The sequence below is a fragment of the Lissotriton vulgaris genome, unplaced genomic scaffold (assembly GCF_964263255.1).
Source record: "Lissotriton vulgaris unplaced genomic scaffold, aLisVul1.2 SCAFFOLD_668, whole genome shotgun sequence".
Classification (NCBI taxonomy): Eukaryota; Metazoa; Chordata; class Amphibia; order Caudata; family Salamandridae; genus Lissotriton; species Lissotriton vulgaris.
The window spans coordinates 598,208-615,877 of record NW_028247623.1 but is presented as its reverse complement, the minus strand read 5'-3'; the positions used below and the strand labels follow the sequence as shown (position 1 = coordinate 615,877).

General features: G+C 43.3%; 1 protein-coding gene across 1 annotated transcript in view; it reads right to left on the bottom strand.

Annotated features, from left to right (window-relative positions):
* Nucleotides 1-2,366: 2,366 nt before the first annotated feature.
* The window catches only part of LOC147665125 (uncharacterized), a 180,832-nt gene continuing 165,528 nt past the window's right edge, over nt 2,367-17,670 (bottom strand). The window contains exons 4-6 of the mRNA XM_086949756.1: nt 15,619-15,767; nt 14,186-14,289; nt 2,367-3,365 (exon numbers count right to left, since the gene is read on the bottom strand). Of these exons, the coding sequence (XP_086805882.1) occupies nt 3,248-3,365; nt 14,186-14,289; nt 15,619-15,767 (371 nt within the window). The 3' untranslated portion in view covers nt 2,367-3,247. The remainder of the gene's footprint in view (nt 3,366-14,185; nt 14,290-15,618; nt 15,768-17,670) is intronic.

The window sequence follows — 17,670 nt, the reverse complement described above, 5'->3', positions numbered from 1 at the left end:
AGATAATTAGATTTGCTCGAGGAGCGCCGGCCGGCGCTACCGTCTCATTCAGTGCTCGGCGCGCAATGGGAGATGCACGCGCATCGCCGCCAACATGGCCGCCGCACGTCACGTCTGCGTGACGTGCATGAACTGGAACGCACACTACAGTCTGGTCACAGTGAAGCTCAGTACATTTCCCCAAACAGCAGCAAATGTGACAATCCGTGTTCACGAGCCGTGTCCACAGCCGAAAATATTTTGACAAATTAGCAGGAAACATGGGAAACAGGGCACCTTTCCTATGTGGACTCATCTCACAGACACCCCAGGATGGCGACCCTCCTTTGGCTAACTGTGCAATGGCGTGTCTCCATGCGTCATGATTGACAGCTACAGTCAACCAATGGGCATTGAATGTGGTGAATAACAAAGCAACAAAGGGCTTAGGCGGGCTCAGCTCAGTTGTCCTCGGTGTAGAGATGGCATGAGCTAGGGAGCCAGCCGAAGCAGCCTCGTCCAGAACTACTAATGGTAGTAATGCAGATCCATATTACGTTCAGTGCTCACAGCTGCAACCTTATAACAAGCATTTGCAATGCAATAGGTCTCGTATTTTTGAGAGTTTCAGCTATTAGCATTGTACATGACAATGCCTTTTATTTATGTTTTTTTTTAAAACAGATAAATAAAGGGCATTGCCATTTACAATGCCAATAGCTTGAACTCTTGCAATTGCGAGACCTATTGCATTGCAAATGTGTTAGGAAAGAGCATGTCCTATCTTTTTCTGTCGGCAAGAGCAGGCGGGACAGCGCTCTTTGAGAAAATAGTGCTCAGGGGCTGTAATTAAAAGGTGCCCAGCAACAACACAGGTAACAGGGGGTGTCCTCATGGGAGGTTACAAAATGGGAAAAGGTGGTACTAAGGAGAGACCTCTAAGCCTATGACTAATGAAAAGCCACAGTTTACAATAGACAAGGACACAAGCCAATGACAAAACTGGGCAGAGTGGGTGGAGCTTCACAACCAGACCTTAATACAGAATGAATGCTCCCGGGCTGGACCTAAAAAGCTGACCCAAGCGTGGTATGTTTGCTTTCACAGCCAGTGCTCCTCTTTGTTCCTAATACACAATCTCACAAGCGGACAATCTAGCCATCGTTTCACTTCATAACTCTTTTTGTCATAGATAACAAGAAACTGGAGGTAGTGGATAACTATAAGTACTTGGGAATACAACTGGACAGACGCCTTCGTTTTTCCTTGCACTTTGAGGTCATCGAAAAAAAGGGAATAGCAATGTTACATGCATTCAACAGTATTTCCAAGCAGTTAAAAGGCCCTCTGTTTAATCCACTTCTGGCAGTCATCAAGGCTAAGCTACTCCCTACAATAGCCTATGGCAGTGTGTTACACCACGGGAGAAGTGCCCAGCTTCTAGATAAAATTCAAACTAGAGTCTACAAGCGTATATTCAGTTTACCGTGCAATGCCTCTCCGGCACAGGTCCGACTCGAGTTTGGCCTACAATCTCAAGTTCTGCAAAAAAAGTACGAGACCATTAAGTTCTGGTATGACATCTGGATGAACAGGGAAACAGATCAGTTCTGCTACGTCGGAGGCAATGCAAAATAGTCCCAATCCACAGTACACCAAGTTTCTAAACCTGTCCCTTGATACCACTGAACTTGCATCATTGTGGCAAACTAAGCTACCTGTATTATCATTCAAGCAAGTAGTTAAAAAGGCGGCAAACAGGCATTCGCTGATCAACAACAAGTCAATCTCTAGTCATCGCTCACATGCCTGGATGGTAATCCAATCATATACCATGCCCAAACCTGCAGTCTACTTCGGTTTATCCTTTTCATCATTTCTCAAACTGAAATACCTTAGTTTAAGGATGGGAAGTCTGCGAACAAATGCAGATCAACCAGCTTGGATGAAACTGGTCGCCAAGGAGTGTGACTTATGTGGTGCCACAAAACAAGACATTATCCATCTATTTTGCATCTGTCCTACACTGGACCAGGAACAACGGCGCTGGTTAAAGGCAAAATTTAATGACAATGGAATACGTACTTGTCGATCTGCCATCATACAAGTTCTGAGTACAGCGGATCCACAATTTATTTGCAGATCAGTCAAGTTTGTTATGAACTTCGAGAGCAAAAGAGGTGTCATTGTAAAGGGTCGTTAAAAATTTAGATTATGACGTAACGTAAAGAGGCTATAAGAACCTTTGTCTCACTTCACGTTTTGTATTAGCAAATGGATCGACTTGAATTGACATTAAGCTTTGGAAAAAAAGAGTAATTTCTGTATTGAACCAATATAAAACTGTATCATGTAGTTCAGTAATAATTTCACACCTGACAATCTATGAATATAAATATTTATTAATAAATATTTATTAATGTTTTTTTTAACAGGTATGTATATTAACCAATTTTAAACTAAAGCACTTTTATTTTTGTAATGGTTTTTATTAACTATACAATAAATTCTTACTTACCTACTTCATAACTCGATGAATGGATGTGTCATCACACTGTTGCCATTGTCCCTTCATGTCCTGTACATTGAAAGCTGCTATAAACATGCATTGGCAATGCCAATCCGTCTTGTTTGTACGTAAAGGTAAGCATGACCTATTGGCATTGCCAATACCTGTTAGACACTTTGTTTTGGGTCATTCAATACTAAGTGCTTTGCTCCCCTGCATCCTTCAAAGGGTGTGAGACATAAGAGAGCCGTGTCTTTGTGCCTTTCTTGTTGGAGAACCTGTGTTTTCTAGCAACATCTTCTTCCGGGGCTGGCGGACAGTTTCTAATGACCTGTCACTGGTCTATGTGTCTTCTCTTCCTCTGTGTGCCCCACCTCAGCACTTCTCCCCGCCTGCAGCACTTCTCCCGGACTGCACTCACTGGCTCCTCCCAGGCCTGGACCCTGCTCCCTTTCTTTGCAGCAATGTTTGCACTCTACAAATATCCCTACACATGAGGCAGGGAAGGATTTTCAGCCTATATAGTGTGTATATTTACATTTTAGGAAAGGGTTAAAAACAAATATAAAATAAACAAATACAAATAAGATAAATACTAAGCACAAAAATATAACTTAGATGATGTCACTGGCATAGATCCACTTTGAGAGCAGCTAAAGGATCCAGTCTTTGTTCCTCAGAAGGGATTCCCATCTGTGCTGGGAAAGTGCATACAATGGGGCGGATCTGATGGATGTGCATGTGTTGTTGGGCTGTAGGTCAGTGTCCATCCTTTGTGCAGATCCAGTGCCTTGAAGTCGCGCAGTCCAGCGCGCCGAGCCTATCAGCGTTCAAGTAGGCGCAGTCCAGGCCGGGGCCGCTGTTCTTTAACTGGATACTGAGGAAAGAACAGAAACACATCAGGATTGGTTCTGAACCATCAGTCGCTCATTGAAGACCAGTGGATTTTAGGTCTTGATTGGGAGATACTCCCTCCTCCTGCCATTGCTGCTCACTCAATAACTCACTCACTCTCCCATCCATCCAGCCATACATCCATGTGCCCATTCATTCACCGCTTTATCCATTCATGCACTCAGACATACGCCCCTTCACCCAAGCATGTGCTCAGACATTCACCCTTTAACCCCTCTATGCACTCGCACACTCAGTCCTTCATCTTTCTTTCTCAGACCTTCATCCAACCATGTGTTCAGACACTCGCCCCCTCGATGTATTAGATAGGACAATGCTGCTTTAAACAAGTGCTGTATTACAATGCACGCTTTCTACACTCATATTTTTTTATGTGGGGGGTACCATTTAAAGGTGTGTAGTATTTGCATCTGCCTGATCATTCAACGTGCAAACCAAAGGGAGAAAGATTACATTACTGGTCATGATTTGCCTACTTCCGAGAAGTGCCAGTTCAGTCCCATTTAAAGTGTTTGAAGCCGATGGAGGGAGAAGCTTCTTGCATCAGGGGTCTGCTCCGCCAAGAGAGAGACAGCCCACAGCTCAATTGATATGGGAGTTCCTCTGTCCTCTCAAAAAAGACCTCAGGTCTTTGTAAAAGGCCTCTCACCCACAAAGAGCTCTTGGCAGAATGCTTCATCATAGAGTCCTTGCCCGGGTAAGGAATCCATCCGTGCCAGTTCAATCTTTATTATAGAGGGAGTACTCAGATCTTGTCCTCTGGTGTCGGGATCTTAAACAGATAAGATTACCTGGAGGGTACGCTGGTGAATAATTATGTTAGGGGTTCCCTGGTAAACTTAAAAACACAGTCAGATGCCTTTGGAGGCTTCTAGCTCTCCTGCATCTTATGATGACCAGTCTACATGTTTCAGCCGGCTACATCACTGCCAACTGGCCTTTCTTCAGGGCCAAAGTAAAGACCTGTAATCTGAAGTATAATCTATGGAACCTCATTCGCATAAATCAGTGGCACTCACTCATATTCACTCATACAATATCTCCGGACTGCCCTTTAATTACCGGGTCAGAACCTGTGCTAAAGACAGCTGTTAAGACAATTTTTTTTTAAATAATTCCACGTGTCAATCACTGCAACCACAATGCACACTCATGCAAGACAATGCTTTGTGCAGAAATGATCATGCCACACTCTAACACACCAGACTAGAGTACACAATATGCATCAAGCCCAGACAGCTACTAGCTCGTGGATCAATATTAATGTACGTTCTTAAACTAAAAGGAAATGTTAATATAACTGTAACAGTTTTTGTCTCAAAAACAATGCCTATGTCTGTGACGTTTAAAATACATATGTACAAAGGGTGCTACAGCATGTATGGTGGACTCAGTGCCTTTAAGTCCCTTACAGTACAGTATTTCGAATAACATGGCGCTGGTGCATGCTTTGTATGTCTCACGTATTTTGTCGTATCAGCATTCTGGCGATATGTGTGTGACTTTGTTTTACGATGTATATGGCTATTAGATGATTTTTTTAAAACGTTTCTTTTTGTGCAAAAAACGTTTACCTTGTGTCGAGTCATCTACTCTCACGAATGCACGTCACCGGTAGCCTTCGATTGCCATATAGACATAGTAATTTTCTTGCTACTATAATATACACAACAACGTTAACAGCTAGGTTTCAGTTGCATATCAAGTCCAGCTAATGTGTTAATATTCAAAGTCCTTTTTGTGTGTTACCAGGTGTAATACACCAGTTCTGTGGGTTCTTAGCCAAAATAACCGCAATACCTAGCTGAATCTGTGCATATAAAAAGCACATCAGGTTAGCAAAAAGACATTGGGCATTTTGTGAGGTGATCTGAAATACTCACTGGTGAATTTAGGGCGGCAAGGTAAGGATCCTAAGCCAGTTAAATGACCCTGTTCCCAAATGGAGTGGAGAGGTGTGGTGCAGCGGCCAGGGCAGCTGACTTCGGAGCACAGGGTTCACGGTTCGATCCCCGGCTCCGGCGGCAGCTCAGTTCAGCACCATGTGACTCTGGACTCTGGGCAATAGCTCACTTTATTTATTTATTTTTATTTTGAAAGTTTTATATAGCGCGAACAAGATCTTTGCGATATCAGAGCGCTTTACAAGACACGGGGGTGATAGAGTGATACAATGTAATTGTTGAGGTAGTTAGGTAGTTACATAGTAGTTACATAGTTACATAGGTAGGTAAAAAAAAACATGAGGTAGGTCACAGGTGAGGTAGTGTCGGTACAAGGTGCATAGTCAAACAGTTGTGCCAATAATATAAAGTACAAAAATAAGGAGCATATACTTGCTTAAGTGTGTTTAAATTTTTTGGGAGATAGCGTAAAGGAGGGCATAGTTGAGGTGGGTGAGTGCAGGATGTGTAGTCACATAGGTGCATCAGTAGTACAAGAGTAGGGATCATTGAGGTGGTGTAGGTACAGTGTGCAAAGTCAAGTAGGTGCGTCAACAATATAACAATATACAACGAGGGAACGTAAACAATCAAGTAAGTCGATAATACAAGTAATACATAAAGACCAAGGTGGTCAGGCAGGTCTTACAGAGCAGATTCATGAGAGATACAAAATAATAGATCATGTGTGTTTAGCCACGAGGAACGCTTTTACTTCTTTCTTAAAAAGTGTGATGGATGGGATGAGTCTAGTTTCAGGAGGGAGTGAGTTCCAGATCCTGGGTGCCATTCCTGAGAAGGAGCGTTTATAAGTTTTTTCCTTCCGGAATCTTCGAGGTTTTAGCAGAAGATTGTCTGTGCCTCTAGTGATTCTAGAGCCGCCAGAGATTGTCAGCTTCTGGGTGAGGTAACCAGGTGAGCTCAGGTGTACAGCCTTGTGTGTCATGCAGGCGATTTTCAGATGAATTCTGGCTTCAAAAGGTAGCCAGTTCAGGGATTTAAAGTCAGGGGAAATATACGAGTGTTTTTTTGAACCAGTGATGAGTCTCGCTGCAGCGTTAAGGGACGCTCTTAGGGGTGCCGTTGTAGTTAGGGGGAGCCCGCAGAGGGCGGTGCTACCATATTCTATGTGCGGGATGATTATAGATTGTACTGCAGTTTGGAAGTCTTTGGCTGGAAGGAAGGGTTTAAGTTTTCTCAAGGTATCGATTTGGAAGTTCGCTCCTTTGGTTGCCTTGCTGATGTGCTGCTGCATGTCGAGATTGGCGTCGAGTGTTATGCCTAGAGATTTTGTCGAGTCTACAACGGTAGGTTGTACATTTAGAGCCGTTAAGTGTTTAAGCCATGTTTGGGCCGTAGAGATTTTTGCGGGAGGTGAGATCAGGAGGAACTCGGTCTTCAGCGCATTGAGTTTGAGGTGATTCTCGGCAAGCCAGGATTGGGTGTTTCTGATCGTGGTGTTCAGAAGCATGATGTCCTTGGGAGATTGTATTTTGAGATAAAGTTGGGTGTCGTCGGCATACATGTGAAAGTGAACATTGGATGTCTGTAGCAAAGTAGTGAGAGGTTCCATAACTAGGTTGAACAGTGTTGGGGAGAGGGAGGATCCTTGAGGGACGCCTAGCGATACAGGTACCGGAGGGGACAACAGGTTGTTACTTTTGAATCTTTGTGACCGGTTGTGTAGAAAGGAGGTGAACCACTTAAGAACAGTCCCAGAAATGCCCATTCTTGTGTTAAACAACAGTTCGAGTAAGTTCTTATGTTTAACTGTATCGAATGCTGAGGAGAGATCCAGAAGGATGAGGAGGCAGGTATCGTTTTAGTCTAGGATTTGGAGGGCGTCGTCCACTATGTGAGTCATGGCAGTTTCGGTACTGTGCCCTGCTCGGAAGCCTGACTGATGGGCGTTGAGGAGATCAAACTTGTCTATGTGTTTAGTCAGTTGTAGCTGTACGCATTTCTCCAACAGTTTAGCGAGGGTGGGAATATTTGTAATAGGGCGGTAATTGTTTAGATCAGTGGGGTCTGCTGTTGTTTTTTTAGTAGCGGTGTGGCTTGCCCGACTTTGAGGGCGTTAGGAATGGATCCTTGTTGAAGAGATCCTTGTTGAAGAGAGCTATTGATAATCTTAGTCCAGAGTGGGAGGAGCAAAGGGGTAAAGTCTTTTACAGCGTTAGCAGGAAGGGGGTCAGTGAGGTGATTGGATGGTTTCAGGGTGCTGAGCAATCTGCCAATTTCTTCTTCGGAGTAGGTGCCAAAGGATGACCATCTAGCATTGTTCTTTGGTTCAGGCATAGCTGTGTGTTGGGGGTTGGAGTAAAGGATTGCGTCATTGAGGAGATCGCTACTTAGGTTGTCAGTTTTTTGGATAAAGAAAGCAGAGAAGTCTTCACAGGAAGGTGTAACGCCCATGGTGCTGAGTGTCTGGGGTTGTTCTTTGGATTGTGTTCTGATTAAGTCAAATAATTTTCACTTAATTTTAATGACGGCCCCCAGCGCCTTGAGACCCTGCTAAGGGTGAGTACCTTGAGATCCAAAAGGGTGAGTAGTTCGCGCTTTACAAATACCATATCTTCAACTTCAAATTGTGATGTCGCCCCGATCTTGTCGTGTTAAAGTTAGTCCGTGGTATGTATCAGAGAAACGAGACTTATGGGTACATAAACTATGGATCCACCTTTGTTGCTCTTCAAATAAAGCTTTCATCAATTTTGCGGAGCTCACCCGGATCTCTGCCTGTTCAATGACGGCCATTTTAGGTCATGCTCTGTATTTCCTACTGTCGGGAAAGATTAGACATTTTTGTGGTGTTTTTCTTCCATCTCAAACTGCTCCTGTGCTCTCTTATTCTTGTCCTCACCTTCCTCATGGTCATGCCCACGTATTTCATGTTCCAGAAGTAAATAATCATATCCACTACTCCTGAAGAATTATAATTTGGGGGTTCTTTGAAAATCCACTTCTTTTGGAGTCTCAGGTCTAATATTTTGGTGGGTCTTTTCAAATGACAAAAACTACACTTCCCACACGGAGAGTGTCCTGTGACTTTTGGTAGACCCCATAATGTCAAATTCTGGGTCTGATTTGTGCATTTTGTTTCCTGCATGTGGACAAGTGTATCCTTAAGGCTCCTCCATCTTCTGTTTTAGAACATAGGTATCATATAGGCGAGGTTCCCTCTCCATGTCTCCACAATCTCTATTTTCTATTATTGATCATCACTTGTTTGGAGACTACATTATAGGTTGTCACACAGATCGGTTCGTCCTTGGAATGCTCATTTTGATCTTCTTGAAAGGCCTCTCTGTTGTTATTCCTTGCCCTCTTGTTTTGTTTCTGAATTGTCATCTGTGGTAGTCCTTTGCTCTTAATTTGTCACTGAAAGCCTCTGCCTGACTTTTGATGTCTATCAAATTATTGCAATTTCTCTGTGGTCTAAGGCATTATTCGTGTGGAAGATTTTCCCACAATGGGTGTGGGTAGAAACTGTCAAATTAAAAAAAAATTGTTGTCCTTCGATTTGTGATGTGTCTCAGGGCCTAAGACACCCTCTGCAAAAAGTCACGCACCCATGAAAGTTACTTCATTATTACTCCTTCTGTGGGTGAATTTCAGGTATTCGTTACATCTATTGATGTGTTGTATAAACAGTGAAGATCACTTTAGGGGCCTAGTTACGAAAACGTCTTGCAGTGCAGCAAGTCACTTCTGTACTGCACTGTGCGACAGGGAAAGGGCAGTAATCTTCTGTATTTAAGGCAATATATCACATTCCTGCTTTTTCCTCTGCGCTGGGGCAGTTTTGGCAGCCTAGCCTCAACGCAGACACCCTTGCACTATGGTGCAAGGGCGCCTCCGTTGCATGTAGGATTGTTTTTATGCAGGAAGGGACACCTGTTTCTGACGCCATGCAGGTGAGAGCCCACACTCTGAGGCCAGAAACAGTACCTGCTCCATAGGAAGGTTTTCACACATCACACAGCAGGATGGCTAGTGATTTAGCATTCAAGGTTAGGAGCTTTAAAGTCCCGCCTGCTGCATTTGATATGCGACCCCAGCTTTCCCCAGACATAGGATATACCACCGAGGCCCATTTGGCACCAGGACAGGCAGGAAATTAGCTATGAAAGGAGGCGTGGTGCACTACCAGTCAAATCACACCGTTAAGGTGGGCTGCCTGATGTGCTCCACACAAGAAGGGTTCCACCATTTTGATTTTGGGAAAATTAGGAACTCTGGGACCCACAAGAAGTGGTCATATAGGGGCTGTAGTGAGCCCAAGGTTACATAGCCCATTGGCTACTACCCTTCACTCTGCTCAATTCCCCTAAATTCAGTGTTTAGGTAGCCCCCTGACACCACAAACTCAGATTGTCCTTTTTATTTTGTCAGGTGAAAGAAAATCTATAGAAGCAAGAACTGCGGACTACCAGTGGAGTTTGGCGTCAGACCCCGAATTCTCCTGTCCCCACAATCAATACAACCAGAAATGTCCTGCAGCTGTGCATCCTCCAAAAGCCGCAGAGGCCTACCAGCACTTCATCTAGCTGTCTGCATCTCCCTTAAAGTGGAGGAGCCCCTTCCCTGCAGGCAGCAGGAATTGACCGCAACATCTGGTTTACCGAACTGCTGACCACTGGGTCCACTGGCGCAGCAGCCACCCAAGATAAGGTCACCGTGCTCCCAGTGGTCAGATCCGTCTCCCCACCAGGTTTGGTGATGCCAGGACCCACAGGAGCCACCCTGTACCAAACCCTGGTACCAGACCCCATGCAGCAAGCAAAGCGTCTTTGAAGTTCAATCCGTACACCAATGCCGCAAAGACCAATCAGACGAAAGGTATGTCAGCTTCGCACAGGCCAGCACTGAGCGTGGCCCAGCGGTCTTGTTTTGTCCCCCTCTACAGGTCCAACCGAGAACCATAAGCGTGTACTACGCGCTGGAACAGCCGACTAAAAACCTCAGCACCCGAACTTCCCAGCCCCCCTGCTCCCAAGACCCTCACGAACTGAGCCCACTAGTGGGAGCTCCTGGACTAGTCCCAAAGTCCCCCTCTACAGCCTGTTTCTAGGTGGCCCCCTTTTTTGCCTAAGGTGTAGTGTGCAAGGCTACCAACCCGTCCAGCACCTCAACACCGACACTCCAGGGGAGCTAAACCCAAACTGCTGGCAACTCTTGTGGCCTTGTACCCGTAGCACCTTAAGAGCAAAGGGGACCCCCGAAATACGATTGCAAATAGCTGTATTTAGTATATCTTTCTTTTTTCGTAGGAAAACATTACTGTGTAAAAATGGATTTGTGTGACACTTTTACTTACCTGTAGAAATTGATAATTAGAAAGTACTTACCTGAACATCTTTGTGTTAAAAAATATATTAAATATGTTTGCTATTTTTCTAGATTGGTCTTGAGCTTATTCTCGAATGTGTGTCTCATTTATTGACTGTGTGTTCAACAAATGATTAATACTACTCTCTGATAAGCCTAAACTACCACAAAAGAGAACATTTAGTATTATCAATTTAAGCCTTGTGAGCCAATACGGGTCGTCTAGACTTTCTACATAATGTCCCTCTTTTGGTACACTACATAAAACAAGCATCGAAAACGCAATAGGTCTCGCCTTTGATTAAGTTAAAGCCATGTGCTTTGCTAATGGCATTGTATAGCAAAGCAAATGGCTTTAACGTAATAAAAGGCGAGACCTATTGCATTTTCAATGCTTGTTTCAGAATGATAGGAGTGAATTGAAAGGTTGTACTTTTCTCAAGGAGAGTGAAGAAGTGAAGGAAGAGAGCGGGGGAGACGGAAACAAGGCAGAGGGGGAGAGTGACACACTGGGGTGTCAGGCGTCGAGCGAGGGTAGACGGAAACAAGGCAGAGGAAGAGAGTGACACACAAGGGTCAGGCGTCGAGGGAGGGGAGACGGAACCTAGGGGAGGGAGACGTACACACACACACAGGGTCAGAAGTGGAGCGGAATAGAGGGTGAGATGGAAACCAGGGCAGCAGAAGGGAGATGTGCACATGGGGTCAGAAGTGGAACGAGATAGAGAGGGGTGAAGGAAGCAAGGGTAGAGGGGAGAGAGATACACATACAGGGGACTCAGAAGGGGAGTGAGAGAGGCGGGGGAAACAAGGGCAGAGAGAGCGCGAGAAGCCAGCAGGAAGGGCAGATTTGGCTAGTGGGCTGCAGGCGGTTCCTTGCCTTTAGGAAAACGATCTCTGCCGCCGCGGCCACCCCTGCTCGGTGCCCGCCTCCCTCAGTTTCCGCCGCTGCTGCCCCCCTCCTCAACCATCACTGATAGCTGCGTGTGTGCGGGGCGCAGGAACCCTCCTGCAGCCCGAGAGAGCCGGTGACATCAGCAGCAAGAAACCTGCTGGGTATTCAGAGGGACAGCAGCAGCAAGAGGCCTGCAGCAGGAAGTATCACCAGGGGCTCCTGGAGTCGGGCATGGGCACTGTGCTCGCGCTGGAGCCTGACGCGAGCATAGCGCACACACTGGAGTATGACTGAGTGTACATAGACATACTGGTAAACTGGAACCTGAAGCAGGTATAGTGCTCGTCCTGGAGTATGACTTTCATAGGCATAGTGCTACAGCCTGAGCTAGTTTGAAAAGGAAAGGGCGACAATGTGCTTTAATGTATGGCACGCGCGAGCGCTGTAAGGAATGCAGCTCCCACGTCACGGGAACAAAGATGAGACATACTGACCTGAGCTAGTTTGAAAAGGAAAGGGCGACAATGTATTTTAATGTGCGGCGCGTGTACTGTAAGGAAAGCAGCTCCCATGTCACGGGAACAATGGCATCGGCCAGTCGAAATGGGCAGTCCTAAAAATGGACAAGGCGACAACCAAAACACTGCTTGCCAATCACGCGCCCTCGTTTAACATAAACAAGGGCTTGAGCCAATGGAAAAGAAGGGCGTAGCTTAAAGCAGTTGTCTGAAATCGTATCGATTCCAAAAGCCCTCGCATGGCGTGACAGCGCATGCGCACTGCAAACGCCCGGCGAGACCAAAAAACATCGTCCTACAGCAATATACATAAAGGAAGGGTATACTTGGGGCAAACTAACTGTCCATCGATGTATCATGTATTTGCAGATACAAGGTCCCTTCAAATAAAAAAACATATTTGGTCAAGGCTAACCGGACACGTTTGAGCACAAAATGTTTTGGGGTTTCAAAATTCCACTGTTTGCAGAACAGGAGTTCTTTAATTACAGATGTTCGGTATCTTTTAAGTAAATTGGTATTTTCTGGACCATAGCATGGAGGAAACGATCACAAAACCATGACAGAGGTTCCAAAATGGAACCAATTCATACACTATAGGGTATCGCAGGGTAGGAACCTTGCTCTTATGTATTTTGGGCAGGGTGTAGAAGTACAGGATTACAGGATCTCTGGGCTTGAGGAAATCAACCACCCGTTTCGATATACGCTGTCCCACCTCTGCTTCTTCGACCATTTTGTCTATTTAGGCAATTAAAGCCCCCGTCAGGTTGACTCAATCATACGGTAATTCTTTCTGACATTCAGGAGGCGCAAGCATTGTTTTCTGTAATCCTCGGTTGACTGGTGGACAATAGCACAACCTTGTCCACTAGTTTTATTACCACAACCATGCCTTTTTTAAATTCGTCTAGGGCTATTTTTGTTTCTCTGGACATATTCAGAAAAATTCTCTGATGAGGGCTATCGATCTTTTCTACCTCATTGATGACAGTTTGTTCAAAGGCTTGTATTTATATTAGAATAGAAGCCATTGGGGTTAAATGTAGATTTTGTACGAAGGTTTGAATCCACAGTATCCTCCACTTCTCTCTTGTTGGTCTGCAAATATATAGATAGATATAGATATATAGAATATATATCTTATTTTAGTAAAATGAAAAAGTCTTGACTAATGCTAGAACTAAGAAGGTCTGTCAATGTAATAAATCTACTCTGTCTATATTCATAGTTTTGTTTATGGGCCTATTGCAATGAAGTGTCCACCCTAAGCCTTTGCACATCCATAGGAGGGCAGTGGAGACATGCCTGGGAAGGGGTCAGCTGTTTGTTTACATTGATGCATGTAGGAGATGGATGCTGCAGCAGGAACATGTCATTCATGCACATCAGGCGCAATCCTGTGATGAGACATTATAACTATTGCCAGCTATTAAACAGTATTGGCAAACCACTCTTGCCTCGACCAGTTGTTTGTTTATAAGCTCGGTCAACGTTTTGTTGTTCCGCTCCTCGCACTCTTGATAAGACAGCAGTGGCTCCATTTACAAACTTGACTGAGGTTAGGCATGGCCATCAAACCGCTCTCCTCGCCTGCTTTTATTTGGCCACCAATTTCCAACAGTACGTGTACGCACCACTAACAGCACAAATCACCAGTGGTACTGTGACACTTCCCACACCTGATCCGGAATCAGCCTCTCTGGACAATGGGAAGAGCAAAAACAGACATACTGAAGAAGCAATATCTTTTGCTGCAATTGTGGGGAGACCGTGTTTACCAAACAAAAGATCCAGGGAACCACCACAGGACCCCACAATCTACTTTTGGATTTTCAAATAGAATATCTTCAAAACTTACTGAGGGTTCCAACCTATATCCTCTTTGGAGTGTATTCTAGTCCAACGTCTACGTAATGAGCATCTATGTAAATTCCTCAACTTGCCGAAAAGTGTGGACTACTGATGTTGTCACTCAGTTAAAGAGGGGTTGGGCTATTTGAATGCAGGTCATTGGCTATGGAGTAATAGTGACCTGGAGAGGACTACAAAGGTTACTCTTGTTAGCTTTACAGGAAAGACCAATAAATCTTACATGTCGGTCCTTAAACGAGATCCGTCCGTCCATCTCCATTCCCCGTCCTTATTCCGAAGTCCAACCCAATAATATTTGGAGTCTTTTAAACGGGTAACGATGGCCTGCAACCAAAGATCAGACGGGTTAATGACGGTGGTCACTCAACACAATGGCAGCAGAACAGAGTATTGATACAGCCAACAGTCTTGACAGGCGGGAGATACAGGTCTTAAAATCACAAGAAAATCTCCCCGTTCAACACAGATCTAGAGGGGCGATACTTTCTATGACCATGAAGCCACCATGTAAATGCTCCTTCCAGGGCATCCAAAGATGGTCTCAACAGTGTTTAAGTCTGAAGACTCCACCTTCAGGGGGTGAGACTCAGTCTCCAGCCTCCTGTACTGCCTCCTGCACAACCAAGAAATGTTTTATCACATACGGGCCTTTGTGTTTTTTCATCTGCTGCAGCTTTAACAATCTTTGTAACATTTTGAGAGTTCACGGATCAATTATTTTCCTTTTTTATTATCTTGGATGTTTTCTCTTTCAACATAGTTATTTTTTGCACGTTTTAAGAAATGCTAGTATTCTTTCGATTCGGGGAGTCAACAACCAACACTACAGATTCATAATAAAGAGAGGCAAAAAGGGGGAGACTGCTTTAAAAACACTAAGGGGCATATTATCAAGAAACAGCGTTAAAATTATCGCCGCTTTAGCGGCAGAAAACTGCTGCTAAAGCGGCGATAATGGGCTTGATAAAAGGCCCTTGAGAATTCCAATAGGAGCCCATGTTCTGGTGTCACCATGGGCTTCTATTGGAATTCTCAAGGGCCTATTATCAAGCCCGCTAAAGCTGCAATAATTTTAACGCAGTGCTTGATAATATGCCCCTCATTCTTTTCTACCAGGAAATGTCCAGAAACACCCACATGAGCGATAATTTGTCACTGTTTACTCAGGCCTTGTGGGATGATACCACATACGTTCGCCAATATTACCTGTTTTTGGGTAAGAACTATTTAATAGTTCATTTATTTCTGTGCTGATTCACAAGAACATTTGTCGTGGAAGTTCAATTTAAAAGGCAAATTCACTTTTCCAACTCAGATAAAGAGAATTAACACAATTATAGGGATATACTCCTTCACAATATTATCTCAGAATTCTGCATGTGTAAATCCACTCCCAGAGGTTGTGGGTGCTCAAAAACTTCTCCACCACCCAGTACTATCTAGAAAACAGTTGGATATTCACTCTGTCAAGGACAGGAATACATCAATTTCCAGTGTGGGAATGGGAAGAGAAGAAGTCCATATAAGTGCAGTGCTGCAGGTGATGGGGTTTCCCCAAGGGGGGAAATATTAAAAATAAAAACATCATGATATGCCCACTGGTTTACACTTGCATATCTTACTGCCACACATGGACATCCATCATCGTCCTACCTTGTCCTGTAGAGTCGCTATCGTAGACATGTTTGCGTTTTGCGAAGCGCAGAACGCGTGACTTGCATCCCAGGACCTGGTCTCGTTGGAAAACAGGTAGCACCTTCCTTCGTACCACATCCACCGACGCGGGCAGGGGGGTTCCAGTCCTCAGAGGAGACACAAAAGTAGATGTGGACCATAAAAAAAGGTACACTGTTCTCAGTCATCTAACTGTGGAAAGATTTATGTAAGAAACCCTCTTCTGTGCACCATTTCCTTATAGAGAGGAGCCTGGGGCACACTGAAGAAGTGCATGCTGAGTAGCACTGTGGACAGGCAGCTGCAACTCTTCAGAGGAGCTATAATGAGGGGTAAAAGTAATGTTCACTATTGAAACTATGAGCAGCAGGAAGGAAGCCGTCTCTTATAAGGTCCAACTGAATAATGTTTTCCACCCTAAACTGACACTTTTCACCAAAATATGTTTGTGCAAATCAAACATAGTATTACATGTTCACTTGACCTATATTTCTTTTAAGTATAGCCAAATGGCTTAAAAGCTACCCACAATAAAGAAAGATTTGTTTGTAATGCAATACATATAAGAATAGCAATAGCTTTTAAATAGATATAGTTTATTATTTGTATGTGTTATTTTTCATTTTCAAAAGCAATAACAATCCATTTATAAACATATAAAATTCTCAAGTCGCTTAAATAGATGACGAAATTCATTCTCATGACACAATTGGAAAAAAATAAAGTCAAAAACAGATCAATCATAATTACTACTATACCGCAGCACACTCACACATAACCACAACATACTCACTCCATATCATACCACTCATTCACCTAACATACACAGTGTGAAGTAAAAATACAATTTGACAGAAACCCTGGGAGTCCAGCAGTGAAAAAAAAGAACAGATATTTTTAAACTAAAGATCAATTCATAAATACATTTCTTAAAAACCCTGTATAATTTTGTTCTCTCATGCGTTCTTCACAATATTCTAAAGATGTCTTCACTGAGATGATTACCAGAAAGAGATGGTCGACGAACGTTTCGGTGGAACATACATTCTTTTTGCCACCTTCATCAGGACCAATATATAAAATTGTACTGAAATGCTGAAATCTAGGAGCAGGGGTATAAAAAATAAACTATAGCTTATTAATAGCTATCGCTATTCTTATATGTATTTCATTACAAAAAATCTTTAAACCATTTGGCTATACTTAAAAGAAATATAGGTCAGCTAGAGGTATTTCTTCAGTTTGTGCTTGCTTCTCTCCCCCTTCTCATGGACCTGAAATTAAACTAGGGGAAGCCTTTTTTGTCTTTATTGATATGTTCACTTGATTCATCAAAGGCTCAAGAATATTAATAGGCACATTTTAATATTATTTTTTTAAATGTCTGTCTGAAAGGACTTTTTTGTGGTTTGGAAAAAGGTGACAATCTTCCTACAATCACAGTAAATTTAGTTTTGGTTTGTGTGGGAATAGGCAAAACATTAAAAGTTATTTCATAAACGTAGATAAGAGCAATTAATAAAATTGCATATTTCCCCGCAGGATAAAACCCACAAAATCCCATAAACCACTCAAACTCCGCTACACATACTCCAAACATTAAAAAGAATACACCACATCAAACATTAGAGGCGTTCAGAAGAATATATATGGCTTTAATATGCTTATATATAAATAAATAATTTCGCAATAATATTCTATATCCAATATCACCTTCATTTTAAAACATGCATTTCACACAATAAATAAAACAGTCATACATACAATAACATTAAGGAGAACAATTATGACAATCAGTCTTCATAAACCAGCAAATCTGCTTATTATATTAACAAGAATGTTAAATCTGGATGTAGTTATTATGGACAGTAAGCATGATAATTGTTTAAACTAAGGAAACTAGTACCATGTGAAGTTATGGGATGTAAATGGTTTAAATTAGTCCTTAATTTTGATGGTTGTTTCATTCTGTCATTGTTTTGTGACAATGGGGTCTTGTTGTATATAATTGTGGAATGTTTGTTAATGTAA